Below are 22,170 nucleotides of genomic sequence, written 5' to 3'. Positions count from 1 at the left end.
ATTCTCACAGGTTCCAACTGTACTGTATTACACATAAAAGTATTTAGAGAGACAGCACATGCTATTTGTACATTCTCTTCTCACTGGTAGTTCATAACGCTCAGAGCCTTTCAAATTTTATCTGCCACTCTGGATCTCCAGCAATCAGGAGTAACAGCAAAAGGTCAAAAATAGCTTTCAGTAAATATGATCTTAACAACCTGGTCCATAGAATCCGTTACAATCAGACACACAGTGATGCTATCTCTTAGTGGAAAGAAGTAAATGTGAATATTCACTGGTGCTTTTTTTTTGTTTTTTTGCTTTCAAGCAGACTATTAGTTTCAAGAGCATAAGAGAATTTGCAAAGATTACAACACATACACTTAGAATAATGAAGTTTAAGTCCAGGAATATGTTTTAGCTCACGTTCTTTCTATACACAAGCCTCTTTGTTACCTTAACCTTTCTTATATTCAACAGAATTTCAGAACTGAAAAGGAGCTGGTGAGTTGAATTGTGTTGCTTTTACTGTTACGCAACTAAGAATCAGAAATGTGGGTGATTATAGCAAATCATCCACAGACCAACCACCAGGTGCAGATCAGCCTTCCACCAACCCATAATCTAATTATTATTAATAATAATTAATAATTAAGTGGCCTTAATCAGAAACCTCTAGAATCAATGATAGGAGCCTTTGTCATGGTAACCTTACAAACTCCCTAGGGTAACACAAGGCAATTTATTCTCAACAGACATTTCAGCTATAAATTTTAACTCTCCAAAGATGGGGAAAAAAAAGAATAAAAATAAAGCACATTTGTGGAACAAGAAGCAAACACATTACACATGCAAACACATTGAGCGTAAGGATTCTTTACTACATATACTGGGAAACTGGGCAATTTACTTCATCAAACAACTACAGTGGCATTCACAATCATTTGACCCAGATGGTTTCACTATTACAATGCATTTACTTGAAATATAATTAACAGCAACAGTAAGATTTATTTCCACACATAAGAGATTAGGATCAAGCTGTGCAACTCATCATCTATATTTCATCTGCACAAATACCAACGATTTAACTTTTCACGGTGCAATTATGCATTAAACTCCCTTTCCTCACATCTTCCCAACTCCTAAACAAAAATTTAGGCAGAGTCACATGTGCACACAGGCTCATTTAATAGGAACAGATAGAAAACTGAGAGAGGAAAACATACGTACAGAAAGCAACTTCAAGTAACTTTCTGGAGTTGGTAACATGTTGTGCTTTCCCGCTTACCAATGCATCTGCCACAGCCGTCTCCAGATCTGTGCTTGTGCTGAGAACTCGCATTGCATTCATAGAGGCAGGCAACCTGCCTGGCTGGCCAAGCCCAAACCGGTCTGCACAAAAGACAAGAGTGAAAGCCATCATTACATGAGTTCACAGTCCCTTGGAATATTAATAAGGCCAGGAATTCCCAACCAAAACAGAGAGCTCTCACCCGGCTGCTTATTAGGTCCAATTTTTAGGGGCTATCATGATATGTGAGAAAGCCAAACAAGCCCCGAATATATGGTTAGAAAACAGGGGCAGGAGGGAGACTGTTACTTAAACTCTTTTATAGTAGTGTTTAAATGTAACTACACTTTTAGATATTATTCTCAATTTTTCAAAGGAGGAGATGTAAGTACTGTGCCAAAGGTCTTCAATTCAATAGGAAACTTGCAGTAATATATTGTTAATTTGTTAACTTACTTCCAGGTCCTGCAATGGTATTTTTTGCCAATTAACTTATTCAAGTCTTAATCTGAATACTCCCAATTATTCTGACTGTTTTATATTTATGTACTTGCTGGTTAACTTTTAGTGAAAACAATACCAAGACTAAGAAAAGCTCAAGCAATTTTTATAACCAATCAACAAAAAATTAAAGTTGAGTTTTTTTTAAATACTCTATATTCTATTCCCACTGTATTTGGAAGACGAATAAATCTTCATAGACCATCTTCATAGACCAATAGTTATTTTAAGATTTTTCCCCTCCTATAAATATAAATATATAGATATAGGTAGATATTATACCTTTTTTTTAAAAAAAGATAATACTTATTTATTTAGCCTACTAAGAATTCTTTGGGGACGCGGTGGCGCTGCGGGTTAAACCGCTGAGCTGTCGATCGGAAGGTCGGCGGTTCGAAACCGCGCGGCGGGGTGAGCTCCCGTTGCTCGTCCCAGCTCCTGCACACCAAGCAGTTTGAAAACATGCAAATGTGAGTAGATTAATTGGTACCGCTTCGGCGGGAAGGTAACGGCGTTCCGTGAGTCATGCTGGCCACATGACCCGGAAGTGTCCTATGGACAACGCCGGCTCCAAGGCTTTGAAACGGAGATGAGCACCGCCCCCTAGAGTCGGACACGACTGGACTTTACGTCAAGGGAAACCTTTACCTTTACCTTTTAAGAATTCTTTGAGATTACCTAATTGGGGTTTTTAAAGTTATCACTCTTTTACTATTTTATTTCCTTAACTCTAAAGAATAAATAATTATGATTGTTATAATTATGCCATATGGCAGTGTTTCCCAACCGTGGCAACTTTAAAATACGTTGACTTCAGCTCCCAGAATTCCCCAGCACAGTCTGTGCATCCTAAAGTTGCCAAGATTGGGAAACACTGCCATACTGGAGATATAATGCAGCATTAGAATATATGTGCATTTTTCAATAAATGCAATCTTTCAATCAATGGGTTTATCAATTGATCTTTTTAAACAAAAGTGCCCTGACCAGTGACGCTTACACTGTACACAGTTGTCATCTTTCCTTCCTCCTCAGTGGACTCTCAAAGGCTTAGCCCTGAGAGATTTTAAAAATAGCTATTCCAAGGAAGGCAATTAGCTGTATATAACTGGTGGTAAATGGCAATATGCTTCCCATGCACATCAAAAAAATCTGTTCAGTGGTGTCCAACTAATATTGTGAATCGAATAAAAGATTTAGATTATTCCATGTATTTATTGATTTATTGATTTTACTAAGTCCCTTCTACCTGTAGCCCCATTAAACTGGAATTTACTCATAGTACTGTATCCAGCTATGTTAGAAGATGGATGCACAAATTATCATTTGTGGCCAACAGCAAATGCACTTTTTTATGTTAAGAAATTGCATGTAACTATTTAATGGCATTCTGATTAAAAACATTTGTTTAAGCAGTGTTATTCTTTCAACCCTAATGCACAGAAATGTCTTTCAATATAAATTGGGGAAAATGCCAACAACAATCAACAAAGAAACCTAGAAACAGAAAACTATCATTGGGAAATATCATTTATGAACTGATTTAAGCCTCTGCAGACAATAATTCCATTCATCGTTATTGTATTTGTTAAGTCTGCACTAAGGGAAACAAGATCAGATCAACGATGTGAAGAATTACTGCTGCTAATGTAAAGAAAACAAAATTAAATACATTTAAGCATTGTGGCAATGCCACTTAGAGTTCGCTATTTTTCAAATTTTACTAAGATCAGACAGTTTACAACAAGCACATTTTCTAAAAATAAATACACATTACATGCAAAAATTAAATGTCTTTAATGAAAACCTGCTTTGAAACGAAATTGTTGATGAGGTTTACACAGAAAGAAAAACCGTATGTGTTACTATCTCCTTTTTTAATGCATCCAGTTGCTGAAGCAGCACAGATGCTTGCTTCAAACATCAGCTTTGCTCCAAGCAGAAGGATCTGGTGAAATGATGATAATGAATATGAGAATCCAAATGTCTTGCTATGTGATTTGTTCATTCAGCTTATCTTAAGGCCCAATATGTATTTGGTACATTATGAAAATATATTCCAGTTCTCCATTGAACAAACTGAGCAGGACATTTCAAAGATGCAATCAGTCATAAGATAACTACATTTTTCATTCCTTTAGTCCCAATCTCAGGGAAATGAAATTTCACCCCTGAGTTGAATCTTGCAAAATTATCAGTATAACATTTTTGAAAAGAATTTAAGTATGACTGGATTTCTACTATTTGTGGAAAAAACATATATACATAAATATACATTATACATGCACATATACATACTGCAACGTTGTTCCATTAAAGAACATGTGAACATTTGAGACTTTAAGTTTTGCTCACAGACATTGCAAGTCAGCATTATCACTGTATCAAGGACCTGGTCATACTTCCTAGGCTGATATCCTATGGATGTTACTTGACTAGTTTCATGGCATGAGAAATTAGTAATTTTTGGAACAATGCAAAAAGAGTCAATCATGAATATGCAGCTAAATTTATTTTTTTTAAAAAAGAATAATCTTTCCTAGAAGATTACATCTGTACAGAATAATTATTTGACAAGTCCTAATGTAAGTAAAAGGATCTTTGCATCCCAGTTTGAATATTGACACCACCCCTCCAAAAGGACATTTTTCAGAGAAATTAATTTGGCAGCAAGAAGAATGCTTATATAAACTAAAGGGTGAAAATCTTACTCCAGTGATACTAGCTGAAGTACTCAATTTCCAGAAGAACCAGTGCTGAACCTGGCTTCATGTTTTGAAGAAAAATTGTGATTGCATTAGAAAAGGGAAGATAGTTTTTTTTTTAAAAAAGAAGGATAATCAAAATGGCAAAGTAAAGTAAGTTGCAAGCCTTTAAAATATTCAGTAGAAACAACTAAATTAAATCACATTAAAAATATCTGACATGCAACTTTATGGTCCACTTTTTAGCATATGGATAGCACCAATGAAATGAAGATGATATAATGATGGTGATGAGGAGGAGGAGGAGGAGGAGGAAGAAATGGACTTCTGCACTGGATTGTATTCTGTATTTCTCAGTTTCTGTCAAGATTATAACACTGTAGCTAATGGAAATATACCTCAGAAGCATGAGTAGAAATCCCCAATAAATCCCAAAAGACTCTGAAGCTACTATACAGATAGAGAACTCAGCATACAGGTAGTCCTCACTTAACAATCATTCGTTCAGAGACCATTCAAAGTTACGACGGCACTGAAGGAATGTTATGACCAGTCCTCAAAGTTATAGCTGTTGCAGTGCCCCACAGTCACATGATCAAAACTCAGGTGCTTGGCAGCCTGCCTGCATTTACAACTGCAGCATGAGCTTCAACTCCCCCACCCACCTATCTCCCCTATCTCTGCCCTTTTGGCTGCCCTGCACTTTGCCACATCCGCCTACCCCTGCCACCCCCTGCTGACCTTCACTGTCTTCTTCCTCCCACTGCTGACTAGGCATGCCCAGCTGAGGCAGCTGCTGGCACTTTGTGAGGCCTTCATGATGGCCACCTATCTCCCCCCATCTCTGCCCTTTTGGCTGCCCTGTACTATGCTGCCACCTACTCATGCCACTCCCAAAGGACCTTCACCTTTTTCCTCCCACTGCTTACAAGGTATTCCAGACAGAACCAGCTGCTGGCCCTTCATGAGGCCTCTGCAGTGCCGCATGAAGGCTTCAAGCGGTGTTGTGGAGGCCTTGCAAAGGGCCAGCAGCTGCCTTGCCCAGGAATGCCTCATCAGCAGTGGGAGGAAGATGGCGGTGGAGGTGAGCTGGGGGCAGAGGGGGGCAGCAGCAGTAGGTGGTGGCAGTGGAGTGCAGGTGCCAAAAGGGCAGAGATGGGGGGGAAGGCTGGTGGGGGGAGTTGAAATAGAGGAGAATGTGGCAGGGCAGGAGAAGCACACAGTCCTCACCTAATGACCACTACCAGGACTGCCATTGCTAAGTGGTGCAGTCATATGATGTTTCGCCTAATTACCACTTTGCTTAGCGATGGAAATTCTGGTCCCAATTAGGGTCATTAAGTGAAGACTACTTGTACTTTATTCAGGTACTAAGGCAGGGGCTCGAGTCTTGGTCACAGTCTCTAAAATCATGACTGAAAATTTTCAAATCTCTTCATAGGCAACTCCATTACACAAAAGATTGGTGGTGCTGTGTCATTCCAATTTTGTAAATAACTTACCTAGCACTGAAGGAAATATTTTACTGGAAAACTACAAAATGGTATGCCTTTCATTAAATCCATGGAAATAAATATTGTTCCAAGTTAATTTACACTCTACTGATGAACGTTAGCAGAACATAAAGTGGCCTTTCCAAACCTACTGTCTTACAAGTATCTTGGCATGCAACTCTCTTTCTCTCCCAGCTATCATGATGATTACCCAGACTGGCTGGGGATGACAGAAATTGTATTCTAGCACATCTGGAGGGAACTCAGTTGGGAAGTAATATAGGATCAATATTATAAAGCGTAATTGGGATAAAGATTTTATTATCTTATCAAGATGGTAGTATAGTGAGATCTAGTTCAAATATAAAGCAATGTGTATTTAAAGAAAAGTTGCAAAAGTTGGATTCAATATGCCTGAATCCAATCCTGAATATTAAACACTACAAAATGTTGCTGGTTATGTGCTTTGGTTTGCTTCCAGGTCCAGTTCAAGGTGTTGGTATGGGGCAAGGCTACCTGTGGGACCGTCTCATCCCCATAACATCGACCCGTCCCACCCGGTCATGCAGAGAGGGCATGCTACGGACCCCATCGGTAAGGGAATTCCACTTGGCAAGGTCCAGGAGACGGGCCTTCTCTGCAGTGGCGCCCGCCCTCTGGAACATTCTGCCCCCAGAGGTACAGCAGGCCCCTTCGCTCCCAGCCTTCTGGAAGAATTTGAAGACCTGGTTCTGCCGCCTTGCCTGGGATGGGAAGGGCAATAGTTCTTGGGGGTGGCTGGCACCATAGTGCCCTCCCTACTGAACAAGAACTTATCATTACTTGGATTTTATATCTATTTATTCTCTATTTATATTGGTCATTTGTATTGTAATTTATGTGTTTTATGGTTTTGTCAATTTTATTGTAAACCGCCCAGAGTCACCCTTTTGGGGGAGACGGGTAGTGATGGAAATTTGAAAAATAAATAAATAAAATCAGCACACTACATCCCCAATTTATTTGTTTTAATAGCATGCTAATGCTGAGCATATTTGGCAGTGTTGGCCAAGCTTAAGTCAGCACATTTATAGCAGGCTTTACTTTTGGAATACTAAGCCTTATCACCAACAAGCCATGCATCCAAGAGGTGGAGAGATGGGGTCAGTAGAATAGATAGATGGGTGAGAAAGTGGGAAAAGAGGAAGAGCAATTGTTTCATGGGCAACTGGCCAGCATGTGAGTAGTGGTGGGGAGGGCTGAGTGAGCTGGAATTTACCCATCAAAGTCTTGGCCATGGCCTCTAGTCTGTGATACACAAGGATTTTTGTTATAAACTAACTCGGATGGAAGTCACATACATGACTGGGCCTCACTTAAGTTAAAGAACAGCAGTCTCTTACAACAAAAGGGACTTCTGTAAATATTCTGCATATGAAACTTTAATGCTAAACATAGCTATATCAACAAAACATTTTTCAGTCAGCAGGACCATTTAAACTTAAATCAATATAAAGAAAGCAAGAACATTATGGACTGATCTCTGTGGTCCACATAGTGCCAAAACTATCAAGTAAAATAGGGGGTATGTCTCAAGTATAAATCTGGAATTTACTTGATAGGATTTAGAAAAAAAAATCATATGGTAAAATGCACAAATAAATGTTCTCTTCTGGTTTATATTATCAGTTTATTTAAAACGTATATTAAATAGATGTAGATCCTGTCTCTAGAGATTGTTTATACATTCCAAATTCCAAATAACATCCTAATGATTTCCTTTTCAATTCTAATTTTTATCTAATTTCCAGTCTTCAAAGCAGTAGCATAGCTTTCAAAGGAGACCTAAGCAACCAGTCCATTAAACTGAAATACTAATTTTATTTATGTCTAAAAAAGTATAAATTTTGATATTGATGGGCAAAGTTTTGCCACTTTGCCCCCCAATACCAGGGTGTACATGAACTAGCAGAAAAAAGCCTTGGTAAAGCCTCAGACCTGGATGCTCATTCCCCCATTGCCAGGCCAAGTGGGGGAAAAGTAAGAAATATTCAATTTCATTGTTCCTAATTGTCATTGTATACAAACCAAATATCATCATTTAAAATCAACTGAAACTAGCATTAAACTAACCATCATAAACCTTACTTAAACTAGTTACTGGCTTGTATCTAAGATCACGTCAAGGACTAGCTGATGCAGCTTTCTCCAACTGTCATTCTCCAGATTTTTGAATTACGAGTCCAACAAACATGGTGAATGGCTGTGATGGTTTAGGATGGTGAGAACTGTAGCCACCATATCTGGAATCCCTGAGGCTAGGGAATATTTGCATAAAGCAGAATGAGATCCTGGTTTATTTCTTCTCTTAGCCATTTATCTGAAGAGGGGAAGTAAAATATTGGGTTCTGGTTATCCATAAAAGTGTCTTTTTGCTCACGCAATATGGCACTAGACTATGGTTCAGCATTATGTTAGAACCTAATCAGTAAGGTATTAAAAACTCAAAGTCTGTGGCTGAATGCTGACCCTCCTCCTTAGGTGCATTAATCTCACTTGCTATTTGTTAAATGTTAGAAATGTTGCTCACTAAGGAAAACTAAAAAATTGCTATAGCTGCTTTTCATGGATACAAAGAGGAGGAGGTTCCAGTCTTCCTTAGTACCTGAGAAGTACACAGGAAATACATGGCAAAACTCTATTGGCCACTGTCATATTGTTTGCTTTCCAGAAATAACATTAAGCAAAAGAATAAAAATGAGCAAAAATGAAAACGTTCAAAATAGGAAATGACAAAAGCATGTTAAATAATAGTAATAATAATAATAATAATCTCATGATGATCCCACATGCTAAGTGCTGAGTGACATTTGTGAGAGCAAATGTTACAAAGGTAATAAAAAGAGACAATATTAAGAAGCAGATTCATGCAGTTAGCACTTGTTCACCTGACTGCCCAACAGAATCAGCAGTGGAGAGAGCACTAGTGGACCTGGAATGACGTCGAGAGGCTGCAAGTAAAAGGAATGGCAACACCCACAGAATTAACACACAAGTACTTCAGACAAAAACAATGCCACAGTCCAAAGGAGATGCACATGATTCAATACCAGCGCTGGGATTACACAGGGAAAGGAAATGGCATTGTGTATGAATGGACAGGAAAATCAGTTGCAAGCCCCATGGTTGGACCAACGTTAGAGTTTATTGCATACCCTCCCTCCACCCTCAACCATGGAATTTATGATACATGAAAAACAGAAGGAATAACTTCTAAGCCTTCCAGCTTGCATGAAGTCCAGCAGAGATCAATAGCAGGAACCACCTGTCAGATACAGGAGAATCACCATGACAACATGAAATGACTAACTCAGCAGCAATAGGATTTAGATGTAAACAGTCCAAATCCCAAGGTGAGAGCCACAATGAATCCTTAGAAAGTGTGCTTGCAACTGTAAAAGTTCAGTCTTTTCATTCAAAGATGCAAAAACCCATAATCAATAAAAAGACAATTTTTTGTCAGGGACAAAGTAAATTATTGCAGAAAAATAGTAGGCAACAGGAAGTAACCTTCATTTGACATAATGACAATATGAATTACATTTAGGACAAGCACGCTATTTATTACTCAAGCACTCATTAATTTGACTGCAAAGCTATTTTATGCAGACTCAGATCACTGATCCATCTCTTCCAATCCTATCCGCTCTGACAGGCAACAGCTCTCCCATGGTTCACAAAAAGAAGGTCTTTTTGAAAAGTTCCTACCTGGGAACTATTAAGACTGGTCCTTGGGACTTTCTTCATGCAAAGCTTCTTCTTTCCCAGAGTCTAATGTAACAGAACCCCCCAAATCCATATGGTGTGGCCCATATACAAACTCAGGTACAATATGGAATATGTGGATTTTGACTAACAAGCAATTTGATTCAACAACATGTGATAGTAGAAATACTACTGAATATGTTACAGAATATCCTGCAACCAGCTTTGTGGATGGATAAAACTGAATGCCTGAGAAGGTATAATAGCAACAGTTATTTTAACCAGATTGTATTCATAGTGTTGATGGCTCTAAACTGAATTTTTTTAGGGTACATAGAACTTTAAAAGCCCACCAAAACTCCACTAAAATCAGAATTTATGTTGATATGTGTCTTTAAATAATCAAAATTACATGCAATGTGGAAAAGGCAAGTGAACAATTCCAAAGACTAAACTAGATATAAGAGCTTCTAAAATGTTGCTGAAGAATAGAATAGTTCAATTACGGTATCTGTATTAATAGTACGTAGCATATAATTGTTAGTTTAGGACTGGAAAGGAAAAAGAAGAAATAACTTGTTCTATAAGAAACAACATGAGATGCATAATAAAGCCACATTTAGAACGTTATTTTAATTCTGGGACTGAACTGAAGAACTATGAAGAAAATATTTCTAATGATCTTAAGACATGAAAGCACAAAATGCTACCCATAAAAGGCCCAACTGCATCCTTAAAATCAAACAGACTGCAACATTTGCAGGCTGAGAACAAGCAAATCATGCTGCAATCCTACAAGGGTATTCAAATGCCTATGCAATGTAGATATTTCTATATGTTATGGTTTTCTTTGGGTGAATTGGGCACAGCCAAGCAATACATAGACATGCAGGGACAAGCACAATGAGTATACCTTGCCAATCAACAAGCATCAACAAAAAAAAGAGGAAACTTTTCAGCCTGAAGATGAAGCTGAGACATGAGGAGTTGTGTTTCAGCTCCATTACTGTATTTCTATTCAACTCTCTATTCAACAGACTCACGGTTCTCAAACTTTTGTTTCCTGCAAGTCACCTCAAAATTGCTAGAATTTTTATGAAATTATTTAACAAACTTTTTTGTCCTAGAAATCAAAGCTATTATTTCAGTAACCACACCCATACTTTCCCAGTGTGCAGAATATATCTGCATTGATTTGCTTTACCCTCACTATAATTTTTTCTTTCTTTCTGAAAAAAAAGAAATATTTTATTCAAAAAAATTATTCAAAAAATATTGAACTGGTGCTGTTCTATATAAATCAATCTTACAGCTCTGCTCAAAGCAGTCTTTGTCTCCATTACCTCAATGGAGTTTGCAGACCACCGGAGTTTTATGACCAGTTTGCATGGAACCATGCAGAGTTAAAAACGTAAGAACAGTTTAAAAGACCCTAGAAGTTGCTTAAAAATGAAACAATCCACAATTTATTTAATTATATAATAACATGCTAGCTAATGACTCAGTGAAGCTGGAATAATGCAAATTAGCAGTGTGTTCTGAGGAGGTACTGACAATTATGAGAGTAATATTTTGTGACACTCTCTCTATTAATATAGTAGTTTTGATTAATACGTGTTTGGCTATTTGTGCTAGCCAGCCATTAAAACTGAGGGGGGGGGGGAAACAAAGGAAGTGCTGGTTCTCCTTAGGTAGAACTGGAGCTGTAACTGAAATATTGATCAGAACATACTTTCTAACAAGACAGGAACCATGAAAAATACCCAAGATTCTTAAGTATCTAGGAAACTTGTTAAGTGTTCTTACGCATTTCTGTGCAATCCAATAATGGAGGACATCCCAACTGAAACCTATTTTAAAGTCTTCCTAAAATCTGGATCTTTTTTTTCCCAAGGACTACAACATTTATGATTTAAGTGTCCTGAAGTAATTATTTTACATATTTTCTTTATTTCTTGGATTTATGCTTTACCACAATCAAGAATACTCTTGGCAGATCTTAGTCATACAAATTGTTCAGATTTTATGAGCTAGATCTAATTCATAAAATTTACTTCAAGGAAATGAAATAAAAGAGCCATATTATATAATAAATATATTACCAAAGCTAAAACCTCAGCCAAGTATCACATTATAGGCATCACACATTTTTGAGATGATTTAAAAACAGTTACAGCAATACTTTGAATACATGAAGCAAGACTTAACATATCTGTAAAAAAGAAATGGGGAATCTGCACCTCAAGATGTTCTTGAACTATATCTTTCAAGCAGTTGCAGAGAGCATGCTCAATGGTGAAATGTCTTTTATCTGGACACAAGTTCTTCACGCTGGCTTTAGTTTCTAGCTCACAATATCAGCACTTTGCTCTACACAAACTCCTGTGGTACAAACTATTCTGTCAGAACAAAGGCAGAAGCCTTTATCCCCTGTTTTTAAAGCAGCAAAGGAAAGTGACATTAGCATTCCAAAATGGATTTTAAAATAACCCTCTGTGGCCCTTAGTTAACTCAAGGTTGTATAAAATCTACCTACCTACCTACCTACCTACCTATCAGTTGCTGGCTTAGATGCAGTCCCATATCAGATTTTTTGCAGCACCCAGAACTTTCTCCATCCATTTTCAGGTAAGCAACACAAGAAAAATTCAGCAGAACACTAAAACACACATGTGAAAGGTCCCCTGTGCAAGCACCAAGTCATGTCTGACCCTTTGGAGGGACGCTGCTTTCACAACGTTTTCTTGGCAGACTCAGCAGGGTGGTTTGCCATTGCCTTCCCCAGTCGTCACCTTCCCCAGCAAGCTGGGTCCTCATTTTACCGACCTTGGAAGGATGGAAGGCTGAGTTGACCTGAGCTGGCTACCCAAGAATCCAGCTTCTGCTGGGATCGAACTCGGGTTGTGGGGAGAGTTTCAGTTGCAATACTGCCACCTACCACTCTGCACCACACGAGGCTCTCTAAAACACACATAACTCAGTTAAATAAAATAAGTCTCTCTCTGTGTGTAGAACAAAAGTGTAGAAAATGCCAAAAAATCCTAGCCCATTCAAGTGAAAGAACTCACACATCTTATATCCCAATCAAAATATTAATGTCTGGGCTTGATCCAGACATTAATCTCTGACTTTAGGGGGGAAAAAAGCCTAAGTGTGCATTCTTTTGTTTCGTAAGTTTAACACCCACTGGTGGGCAAGTTAGATTAATCCATTCATAAATTAATGATACACATACATCTGTCATGAAGTATTATTGCTTTTTATCCATATGCAGAAAGAGGTAAGTATTTTTATTTTGTCCTTTTTGTTTTGTCTGGTGCTGTAGCTAACTATGTGTATACCAAGCAGTTCTTGTATGGGACATTACTGGGAGTCTACCTTTCTGACAGGAAAAATGGAAAAGGAAAGAAATACTCATTCACAAGCCCTATAGCTTTTCCTTTGTCATATTCTTCCAACTTCTCCACCTTGCAACTCTAATGTCTTAATTCTTTCCCACAGAATTATTTCATCAGTAATATCAAAACTAGGCCCTCTGGACATCATGAACAGTAAGATGAGTTTCACGCCTGCAACATCTTCTTTCCTCCATCCCAAGTTTGTTTGTTTGTTCATTCGTTCTCTCTAAATAAATCCAATGTGGGCAAACTACAGATATAATTGAACTGAAACAGACACGCCCACACCCACACAAACAATTCAAGATTTCAGATTGCCCAGACTATAAGAACATTTTCTTCAAAATATCTTATGCAACTGTTTTAATAATAATGCAGAAAAAAACATTACATACAAAGAAGCAAGGCTTCATGTTTCTGATGTGAAAAGATAAATCTCTGTGAATTATGGTGACTGGATCATAATTTAAAAACCAAGAGAGACAGCAAAGGTTTCTCTAGTGCAAAACTAGAAATTGAGCTTTATGAATTATGGAACAAATTCCCTTTTACGCATAAAGGGAATTCTAAGTGTATCAGGTGCTCAGAAAAAGTTACCTTTGATAATGACATGCATTCAAACCCAAGAATACAGTGCACATTTTAAAAGTATATTATGAACACATTTGCTAAATTCTCTCCAAAGGAAGTCCGTTTTGCATTGGATCAAAAAGGACAGCTCATGCTTTCCAGTAGCATCAGCCTTCCCTACAATGACATAGCCTTCAGAATGGCTGCTTTTGTCAAGCCCAATGACGCTTAAATGCACTGCCAAAGAATTTGGAAATCATCAAAAGCGTTTCAGACTCATGGGGTTTCCTAGTAAAAGAAAGCAGGATTTAAGCATGCAGAAAGGAACAGAATAAAGAAGAGGGTCAGAAAGGGGGAATGTTAAAAGTTTTAAAAAAGAAGAGAATAACAAGCTCATTCCACTCAGAGGTATTTCGACTAGCCAGCAAGAAAGAGGAGGGGTGGCCCTTAGAAGCTCTAGTGCCTACAGGTACTCACCAAGTGGAGGAAAGCCCCGAGCAGGGCTTGTATCTCGACTGCTCTCACGGCTGGTATCGCGGCTGCACCCCTGACTCACGCTGGGTCGGGGGATACGGCTGCTCCGTGCTAGCATGCAGCATGGAGAGTTTCAGAGAAGGTGAACACAAGTTTAATGAGGACACAAGGCTCAGACAAAAAAGTAACAGTTTTGGTCACTACTGACATTAGTAAATATCCCGGATAGCTGCCAATGTGGCTTTGTTACAAATAGACTGTGATACATGCTGAAGTTGCACAAGAACATCTGAGAAGCTTGTTCTATTCATCACAGGCCAGAAAAGCTTATTTGGGAAAACAGGGTTATAATAATATCCAAATTACTTAGATTCCATTTAAGAGGGAGGGAAAGAGGGAAGGAGGTGAAAGAAAATACCAGGAAAGAAAGATGGCCTCTATTTTAAAGGGACAAGTAAATGATTCTAACAGAGAATCAGCAATGCAACCCTAAAGAAAGAACACATTTATGTGATTTTTACACAGATTCATCATAATAATTAGATGACAAAGGAGATAAATAGGATATTTAACTATGCAGGATGTCAAAACAAACATACTATTTGTATTCAACTTATTTTATGTTCCTCTTTGGTCCACAGTGTTATTATGGCCGCTTTCAATTCTCCTTCTTCTCTATCTCAGCCATAATCGGTCCCTGAGATATCCATCCTTAGAGGTGCTCTCTCTAAGAAAGACAGTCAAAACCAGCTTCTTGGGGTCAACAAGCATGTTTTTCATTTAAAAATACATGTTGAATTTTCCCATGAAAATTACTAATCCACATCAGCACACACACAGAGAAAATAGCTTTATAACAACTTTTATCCCCATTTAGTTTTTCTGGCTCTCCTCATTCCTTCCAATATTTCTCCTGTTTACTGTCAAAAATTATAGACTGCAAGCTCCTCAAGGCATGAATCCACTCTGGATTGTTCAATAGGCTATAATGATGGTGAATATATAAACATTAAAAATTAAAAGAATGGCATTTTAAAAGGCCATAACCCTGGAAAAGAAGCAAAATCTTTCAGACAGCACTTGTTTTTAAATGATGATGAATACTCCTGGTGTGCATTCATATTCCTGCCTGAAAGCAGTTATATACAGTGGTATGGAGCCCTTCATAAAGAATAAGAAATATGGTCTGAATACTGCACAAATTGATGTTTAATTCACTTTCATAAATCTATCCCCATTAATTAATTCACCCATTAACAAACTAATGATCTAAAAGCTAAAGCTGCTGATAACTGATAAATGAAAAACCAGTTGACTGTACCATTAAGTTCTTAGAACTTTAACAGAGATGGGACAGTGTTTGTCATGCACTGCTGCCATAATGTTGAATAAGGAAGCAGAAACAAACAAACGAAAAGAAATATATAAGGTCCCATCTGTTTGGGCCTGAGTAAGAATGTAAGTATGTGAGAGTGGAGTAGAAAATTTACAGTCAGGCCATGTTGTTCAATGTCAGGTCCATTTGCTCCTCCATGACTTGTTGGTGGGGATCAGGAATATATCACTGAGATCTGGCTGGACAAGGAGTGAGGAGCGCCTCTATTCAAAATCTGCAGCTAGCTTACAGACTGATACTAGCCATGACTCCAGGGCAGGATAGGAGGGGTAGTGTTAAGATTCCACAAGAACCTAGTGGTGACCAGGTGTGCTGTTCCCCACGTGGCCAGAAGAAAGGTCCTGAATGGGACGATGGAAACGAAGAACAAATTGGGTTTTTTTCTAGTATAATGTCCCCTCTTACTTCTCAGCCAGCTTCCTCTCGAGGCTTCTAAATTTTATGGTTGGTGGTGATCTCTCACCAGCTTGTATACTTTTTTAACCTCCATGCCTTGGGGTTTTAATATCATGAGCTGCCAAAGTCTGATGACTAGACTGCATATACATTACTACAATAAATAAATAAATGTTTCCATATAGGGTTCCATGTTTATCTTGGCTAACTGTAAAAAGGCAACATGCTTGAATGATATAGCTTGTTTGTTATTGCTTTGTTCCTCTCTTCATGCAGGTAGAAAAAAATTAACTAGGAAGGAACAATATAGCATGCTGTCTGAGTCTGAGGTCCTGCTTTACTGCTACCAAACAAACCAAGTTAGTAAAACAGCTCCAAATAATGTTTTGGTTTTAGCTTACAGATCTGACCCCCTTGGAAGCAACAGGTCACATTCCAACTTCAAGGACCACAATAAGCTATCTTTGCTACTTGATATTATTTGATCATGTGTACAGAGGAACAAAAACTACTTGTTCACAATAGTTAAAGATAAGCCTGGAATGCTAAGCTATGTTCCATATGAGCACACATATATTAATTATTCATGGAAAACATGAGCAGCACAAAAATAGAAGTGACTCTCCCAGAGATAGTTCTAGGTTAGCCATTGCAAGTAAATATAAATGTAAATCTGAATGATTTTAGAGAAGATGGTCTATGGAAAAGTATATATTTATTTTCATTTGTGTGGTACAACTGCTTGTATTCATTTTTTTAAAAAAATGTCCTTTAAATTAGACCTTAACCTGACCAATAAGCTCTGCTTCCATACTAACCAGAGGAAAAAAATTATCTCAGTTTGTATTTAAATATACCACCTGTTGCAAGTATTGTTTTCTTTCCAAGTAAAAATGTTTAACTCTATGTTTCAGAGTCACACGTTAATTACAGATAAAATTACACATCTTCTGGTTCACCGGAAATATAATTTTCCTGGGTCAATCATGATGTCCTCGAGTGTTATGAGAAACTTAGAGGGAGTTCAATATTTTTTAAAAAATCAGACTTGCCCCAACAAAACAGAAGCACCATCAAAACTTACTTTGGGCTTTGTTCCTTGCTTTGTCTGTACAAGCCAGTCGTGGGCTTGTCCAAACAAAATGGGAGTATGTTTTGACAGGGCAGGCAAAGCAGGAGAGTCGTCAGAACTTGCTCTAGGCATTGCTTCATGATTTGCTTGTGCAAGCCAGGCCTGCACCGTCAAAACTAGCTCCATGCTTTGCTCCCACTTTGCCCACAGAAGCCTGCAGTGAATAGTTGAGGCTTCATAGACTTGAAAACGTTTGCGCTATATGGACTAACATGTAATTATTAAAAGTAAGCAATATATTTATTTCTTGCCATATTCTAAATGCAATGAAATCATTAGTGTTATTCATGGGGTTGGGATCACACAAATGTATTATTATAAGGGATGTACTACCAAAGATTGAAGACTGCTTGGTTAACCACAAAGTCTATAGCCAAGTCTTTTGTAACGGCCTCACTCTCCACAGTTAGGTGCTAAGTCCACTGATCTTTTTCTTAAGCATATCTATGACTCGCCTGTCTTAATTTCTCCTCCCTGCGTTGTGCCTTGTCTATTCGCGCAAATATCTATGAGATTATTCTCATTTTCCTTCTCTGATGCAAGCTTCAAAGCCCTTCTGTGCCCCATCCCCCACCCTCTGCATGCCCTTCCCTCTCTTGGTGGCTGAAACCGAGAGAGCAGATTTTAAAGTTGCTATATTTAGTCCTGTCTTGCTTGCCCATCAGGAGGTCCTAATTCCAAGTCTGAAGTGGCATATCTCAATTTCACATCCTAATTTCAACCTCTAAAATAAGATTTGTCAAGGCTACCATATTATATTGGTAACATGCAGGTGGGCATTTGTGTATAATTAATGTATTTGATGACAGTTCTTCAAGTTCAGCCACAGTACATATAGTGGTACTAACAAATTCATTAGAAAATAACCCTACAGATAAAGTTCAATACTTTACCTGAAAGTAATAGGTGCAATTTTTGATCAGAGACAACAACACAGCAGGATATCTATCACTCAGAAGGAGGGTAAAAGTGGAGAAGCCTGTACTATATAGGTAGGACAATACATTTGGTATCATAGAATGGCACTGAACCATGCAAGTGAAAATGGAAATAGTACCTATTTGAAGGAAGAGCCGTTTTCTGATTAAAATCATCAGTATAAACACAGGCAATTTATACTAATCCCCTTGGCAACTTTAGCTAGGCCCTGCTGTTCTCTTTGCCTATCACGCTATTAAAAAACTCAGCAGAAAGCCATAACCATGAAATCATTGTAGCAAAACCATAATTTCTTTCAAGAATTCTTTTGGCCAATCAGCATTAGAAAACAAATCAATCTCCTGGCTCTGTATTGCAACCAAGGAAACTCTTACCTAGAGCTACCCTGCTGGGGCTGGTCTCTCGGCTGCAGCCCTGGCTTCGAGGGACTTTACTGCGTTTGTCAGCAGATGAGGATGATGTTGGCACGGGGTGTCCTCTGGTTGTTCCACTGTTAAGTCCACCATATGCACTTCCCAACAACTTGCCAGGAGAGCTGGATCGACTACCAGCTAAAAAGAAGCAAGAGATAAATGCTCTCAAGCCTTCCGAGTATTTCAAACCATCAAATTTACTAAATTTACTAAAAATTCAGTTCAGTTAATAGTAAAGTAAAAATCAAACAGGATACAAAAATTCCTCAAGGTGATTATATGTTTAAAAAGGGGATTAACAACATAGATTAACGATAAAAAGCTTTGAGGGAGATGAACGAACGAACAGAATCACGATCTTGAATCATAGAATCATAGGGTTGGAAGGGACCTTGGAGGTCTTCTAGTCCAACCCCCTGCCCAAGGCAGGAATCCTCAGACCATCTCAGAGAAATGGTTGTCCAATCTTTCCTTGAAAACCTCCAGAATGATACTATGCACCTTAAAAACGGTTGAATATCATCAGTCATACCAACAAGCCACACTTTATACAGAAGCAACTGACAAACTCGTTCACACACACCCCATTTCTTTGTTCCATTCTTTATTTTTCTCATATATCTTGCTTCATGGACACTTACTTAGATCAGTTTTCTTTTATCTTCAACCACAAAACTGACTGAGCAGCTGCCAAAAATAGGGGTTCATATCCAAAAAATTACACTAATGGAAGTGGCTTGTAGTCACCCAGTGGAATTTATCCTTCTGTCACTTTTCAGACAATTTGTGTCCTTTATTAGAGCCTACCTTTTCTCTACAGTTTCAAAAACAGCATGTCGGGCTTGTCCCTGCTGCTGTTAACTTGGAACCCTCTATCAACTTTTGAAGACATCATCAATTTTTTTTTCTGTTCCTAACATTTACAGTCCTAACACCCTGCTACCTAGGAGTGAGTCCCACTGCTCACTGAACCTACACATAGGTTCTTTGTCTAAGTATATTATGTATATACCCAAAGGATTTCATGCCTGAACTTTAATTTCAAAAGCACTAGTTTTTCAAACCTCCGGGCATACAAGGGTTTCAGACATTGAAACAGTTAAAAACAGTAGCATGAAAGACAGGACAGACATGGAAACAGAGTGAAAAACAAAAAGGTGTTTCTTACCACCTGCAGGGTTAGCTGATCTGGATCCTGGGTTATGACAGCAGACGAAAGGACAGCAGAAAGTGAAGCAGAGAAAGCGAGACAATACAGAGTTCAAGAAGCATTGTTATTTGCATACCACATGAACTTCCTTCTGACAAGCACATCACTGCTCACATTTTATTATGGATTAGTGTGTGGCAAGACGTTTCTTGAAAATATTTCTACACACATTTCTCAAAGTAGTAAGTAACTATTTAGGGTATAATAAACTATAATTCTAGCTTTATGCCTAATATCCATGAGACCAGTGGGGCATGTAACAAACAAGTAGCATTACTATCCTGGGAATAGCACTCCCATCAATGTAATGTTGCAGAATATGCAATGTTATCACAGAAAAACAAGACACATATTAGAAGGGTTGTGCTTCTAATGCAGAATGACCAGCTAATACAGGAGTTAGTATGCAAAGGAATATCAGTCACCTTAAACCTAGCATCCCATCTACTAAATAGTTCCTGTTTCTAGTTATGATTTATTACTTTTCTTAGAATTTAGAATATAAATTCTAAATAAAGATAAAATAAGCATCAGAAAAATTACTCACTAGCAACCACTTTGGTTGACAAAAACAGTACATCTTGGCACATACGCCAAGCAATCAATAATGCTAAATGTTAGTGAATGTCAGTTTGTAGACTACAGCACATCACGTTTGGGGTATGAGAAAGCAAATTTCTTCAGTTGCTAGTTTCAAACAAGAAAGCCAGAACTACTAACTTTTCAATCTTTTGCTACACTACAGAAGTCAATGCAATTTTGGTATTTGTAGGAAGGAACTTGATTTTTGTGACTGATTCTTTGTGACTGAATCTTACACCTATTTGTTTCAGTGTGTGTAAGATTCAGCATTTTGGTCTGAGTTTAAATCAAGAATTTGCAGCCCTGAATGTGGATGCCAAAGATGGACAGTATCCTGAGATTTCTACTGGCTTCATTTCAAAATACCATTCATGATTTTGCAGTTTTAGCAGCATTTAAAAACACTTTACCTGGCTCAAGCCACAAGGTAACATTTAATATGTGACGGGTCCCTTAGACTTGAAGCAAATGCAAACTGTTAGTCTCTCAGTATTCTTTCCTTTCCCTTGCAAAGATTCAAAATTCTCCATCTAGATCTTTTTGTGGCTTAGCCATCATAATGTTCCCCAAAGCAAGGGAATACTCATAGCTCTTTTTTTCCAAACAGGAGAAAAAAATAAACTATTTTAGGATTAGATTCACCAAATTTATAAAATATAGTCCTTTTATTCCTATATTTAAAAGGTTCTGTGCTTTTAAAGTACTTGAGGTACAGAAGACTTTAATCAATAATAGGGGATGATTTTTGGAAGTAACCTACAGACTACTGCTGTTTGAAAATCTAACATTCAGGCATTTCTCTGTTGTGACAAAGATTGAAAAGCCAATTCTCTTAAATAGAATATTAACCCTTTGTGTGTGTGTGTAAAAATCTGTAGAAATCTGGAGGTTTCCGGTGAAGGAGTATGGCGGCTGGTCGAACCTTGTAACAGTTCAGAAAAATTAATATCTACCATGCAGAGGTTGAGAGTTCTGCGGAGTCGGAGAGAGATGGGCAGACCTCGTAGGCAGCGCGAGAAAAGGAGCGCTGCCGACGAAAGACTCCAGCGGCTTCAGAGCAGCAGGCGAAAGCTTTGCTTTCTATTTCAATACTTCACTTTTGCCGCAACAGCAAAGCAGCCAGGAAGCCTGGAGGCACATCTGTAGAACCTGCGTGAGTAGCCTAGTTATCTAGGCAATTCTGCAGCCCCCTTCATCTCTAGTAAAAGAAATAACAACTTTTGACTGCAAAAGTGAAAAAGAAGAAACTTTCTAAGCGGAGGGGAAAAAAAAAACTTTTCTATACTTTGGAGACAAAAAAACTTTACTGCCAGTCCTCACTTAAAAGGAACTGAATTAATTAATTAATTTCTAACGCCATATTGGACTATATTGCAGACATTTATAAGATTATTTTGAATTGTATGCTCTGTATGTGTTGATATAAATATTATACATTGCTTTATATAGATAAATATAACATTAGGTGTAGTGATTAAGATAGGTAAATAAAGATTTCTATGAGAACAAAATGAACACAAGGAGACAGAATAGGAGAGGCTCAGAAGCCGGGGAAGGAGAATGGCTGAAAGCTATGTTTGAAGATTTTACGCAAAAAACAGTTCAAAATATTACTCAAAATTTAACGCAACTATTAGAGGAGAAAATAGATGGCTTTGAAAAAGGGTTAGATCATAAATTAGAGACAATGGACAAAAGAATAAAAGCAGACATTCAAGAGGTAAGAGAAAGAGTGGAGAAATTAGAAGTAGAAAACGATATAGAATTAGACCGATTAACTGTGTTAGAGTTAAAAGAAAAAGAACATTGTGTTAGACTTAGAGGTGTACCTGAAAAAAAAGAGGCAGAAATAAGAGAAATAGTGGTTCAAATGCTTGCAAGTTTAATTGAATGGGAGGAAGAAAGGCTAGAAGAAGATATAGAAAAGATATTCAGAGTTAA

General features: G+C 37.9%; 1 protein-coding gene across 5 annotated transcripts in view; it reads right to left on the bottom strand.

Annotated features, from left to right (window-relative positions):
• The window catches only part of CLASP1 (cytoplasmic linker associated protein 1), a 178,775-nt gene that overhangs the window by 53,867 nt on the left and 102,738 nt on the right, over positions 1 to 22,170 (bottom strand). For 2 of the 5 annotated variants that reach the window (XM_063288799.1, XM_063288797.1), the window contains exons 20-24: positions 19,606 to 19,632; positions 18,399 to 18,575; positions 14,165 to 14,272; positions 8,903 to 8,965; positions 1,274 to 1,377 (exon numbers count right to left, since the gene is read on the bottom strand). In XM_063288799.1, the coding sequence (XP_063144869.1) occupies positions 1,274 to 1,377; positions 8,903 to 8,965; positions 14,165 to 14,272; positions 18,399 to 18,575; positions 19,606 to 19,632 (479 nt within the window). The remainder of the gene's footprint in view (positions 1 to 1,273; positions 1,378 to 8,902; positions 8,966 to 14,164; positions 14,273 to 18,398; positions 18,576 to 19,605; positions 19,633 to 22,170) is intronic. The other 3 variants (XM_063288801.1, XM_063288802.1, XM_063288800.1) reach the window with 2 other exon arrangements.

This window comes from Candoia aspera, chromosome 1 (assembly GCF_035149785.1).
Source record: "Candoia aspera isolate rCanAsp1 chromosome 1, rCanAsp1.hap2, whole genome shotgun sequence".
NCBI classification, from domain to species: Eukaryota; Metazoa; Chordata; class Lepidosauria; order Squamata; family Boidae; genus Candoia; species Candoia aspera.
Note: the sequence above shows the minus strand (reverse complement) of the source record. Positions and strands in the feature narration are given on the sequence as shown.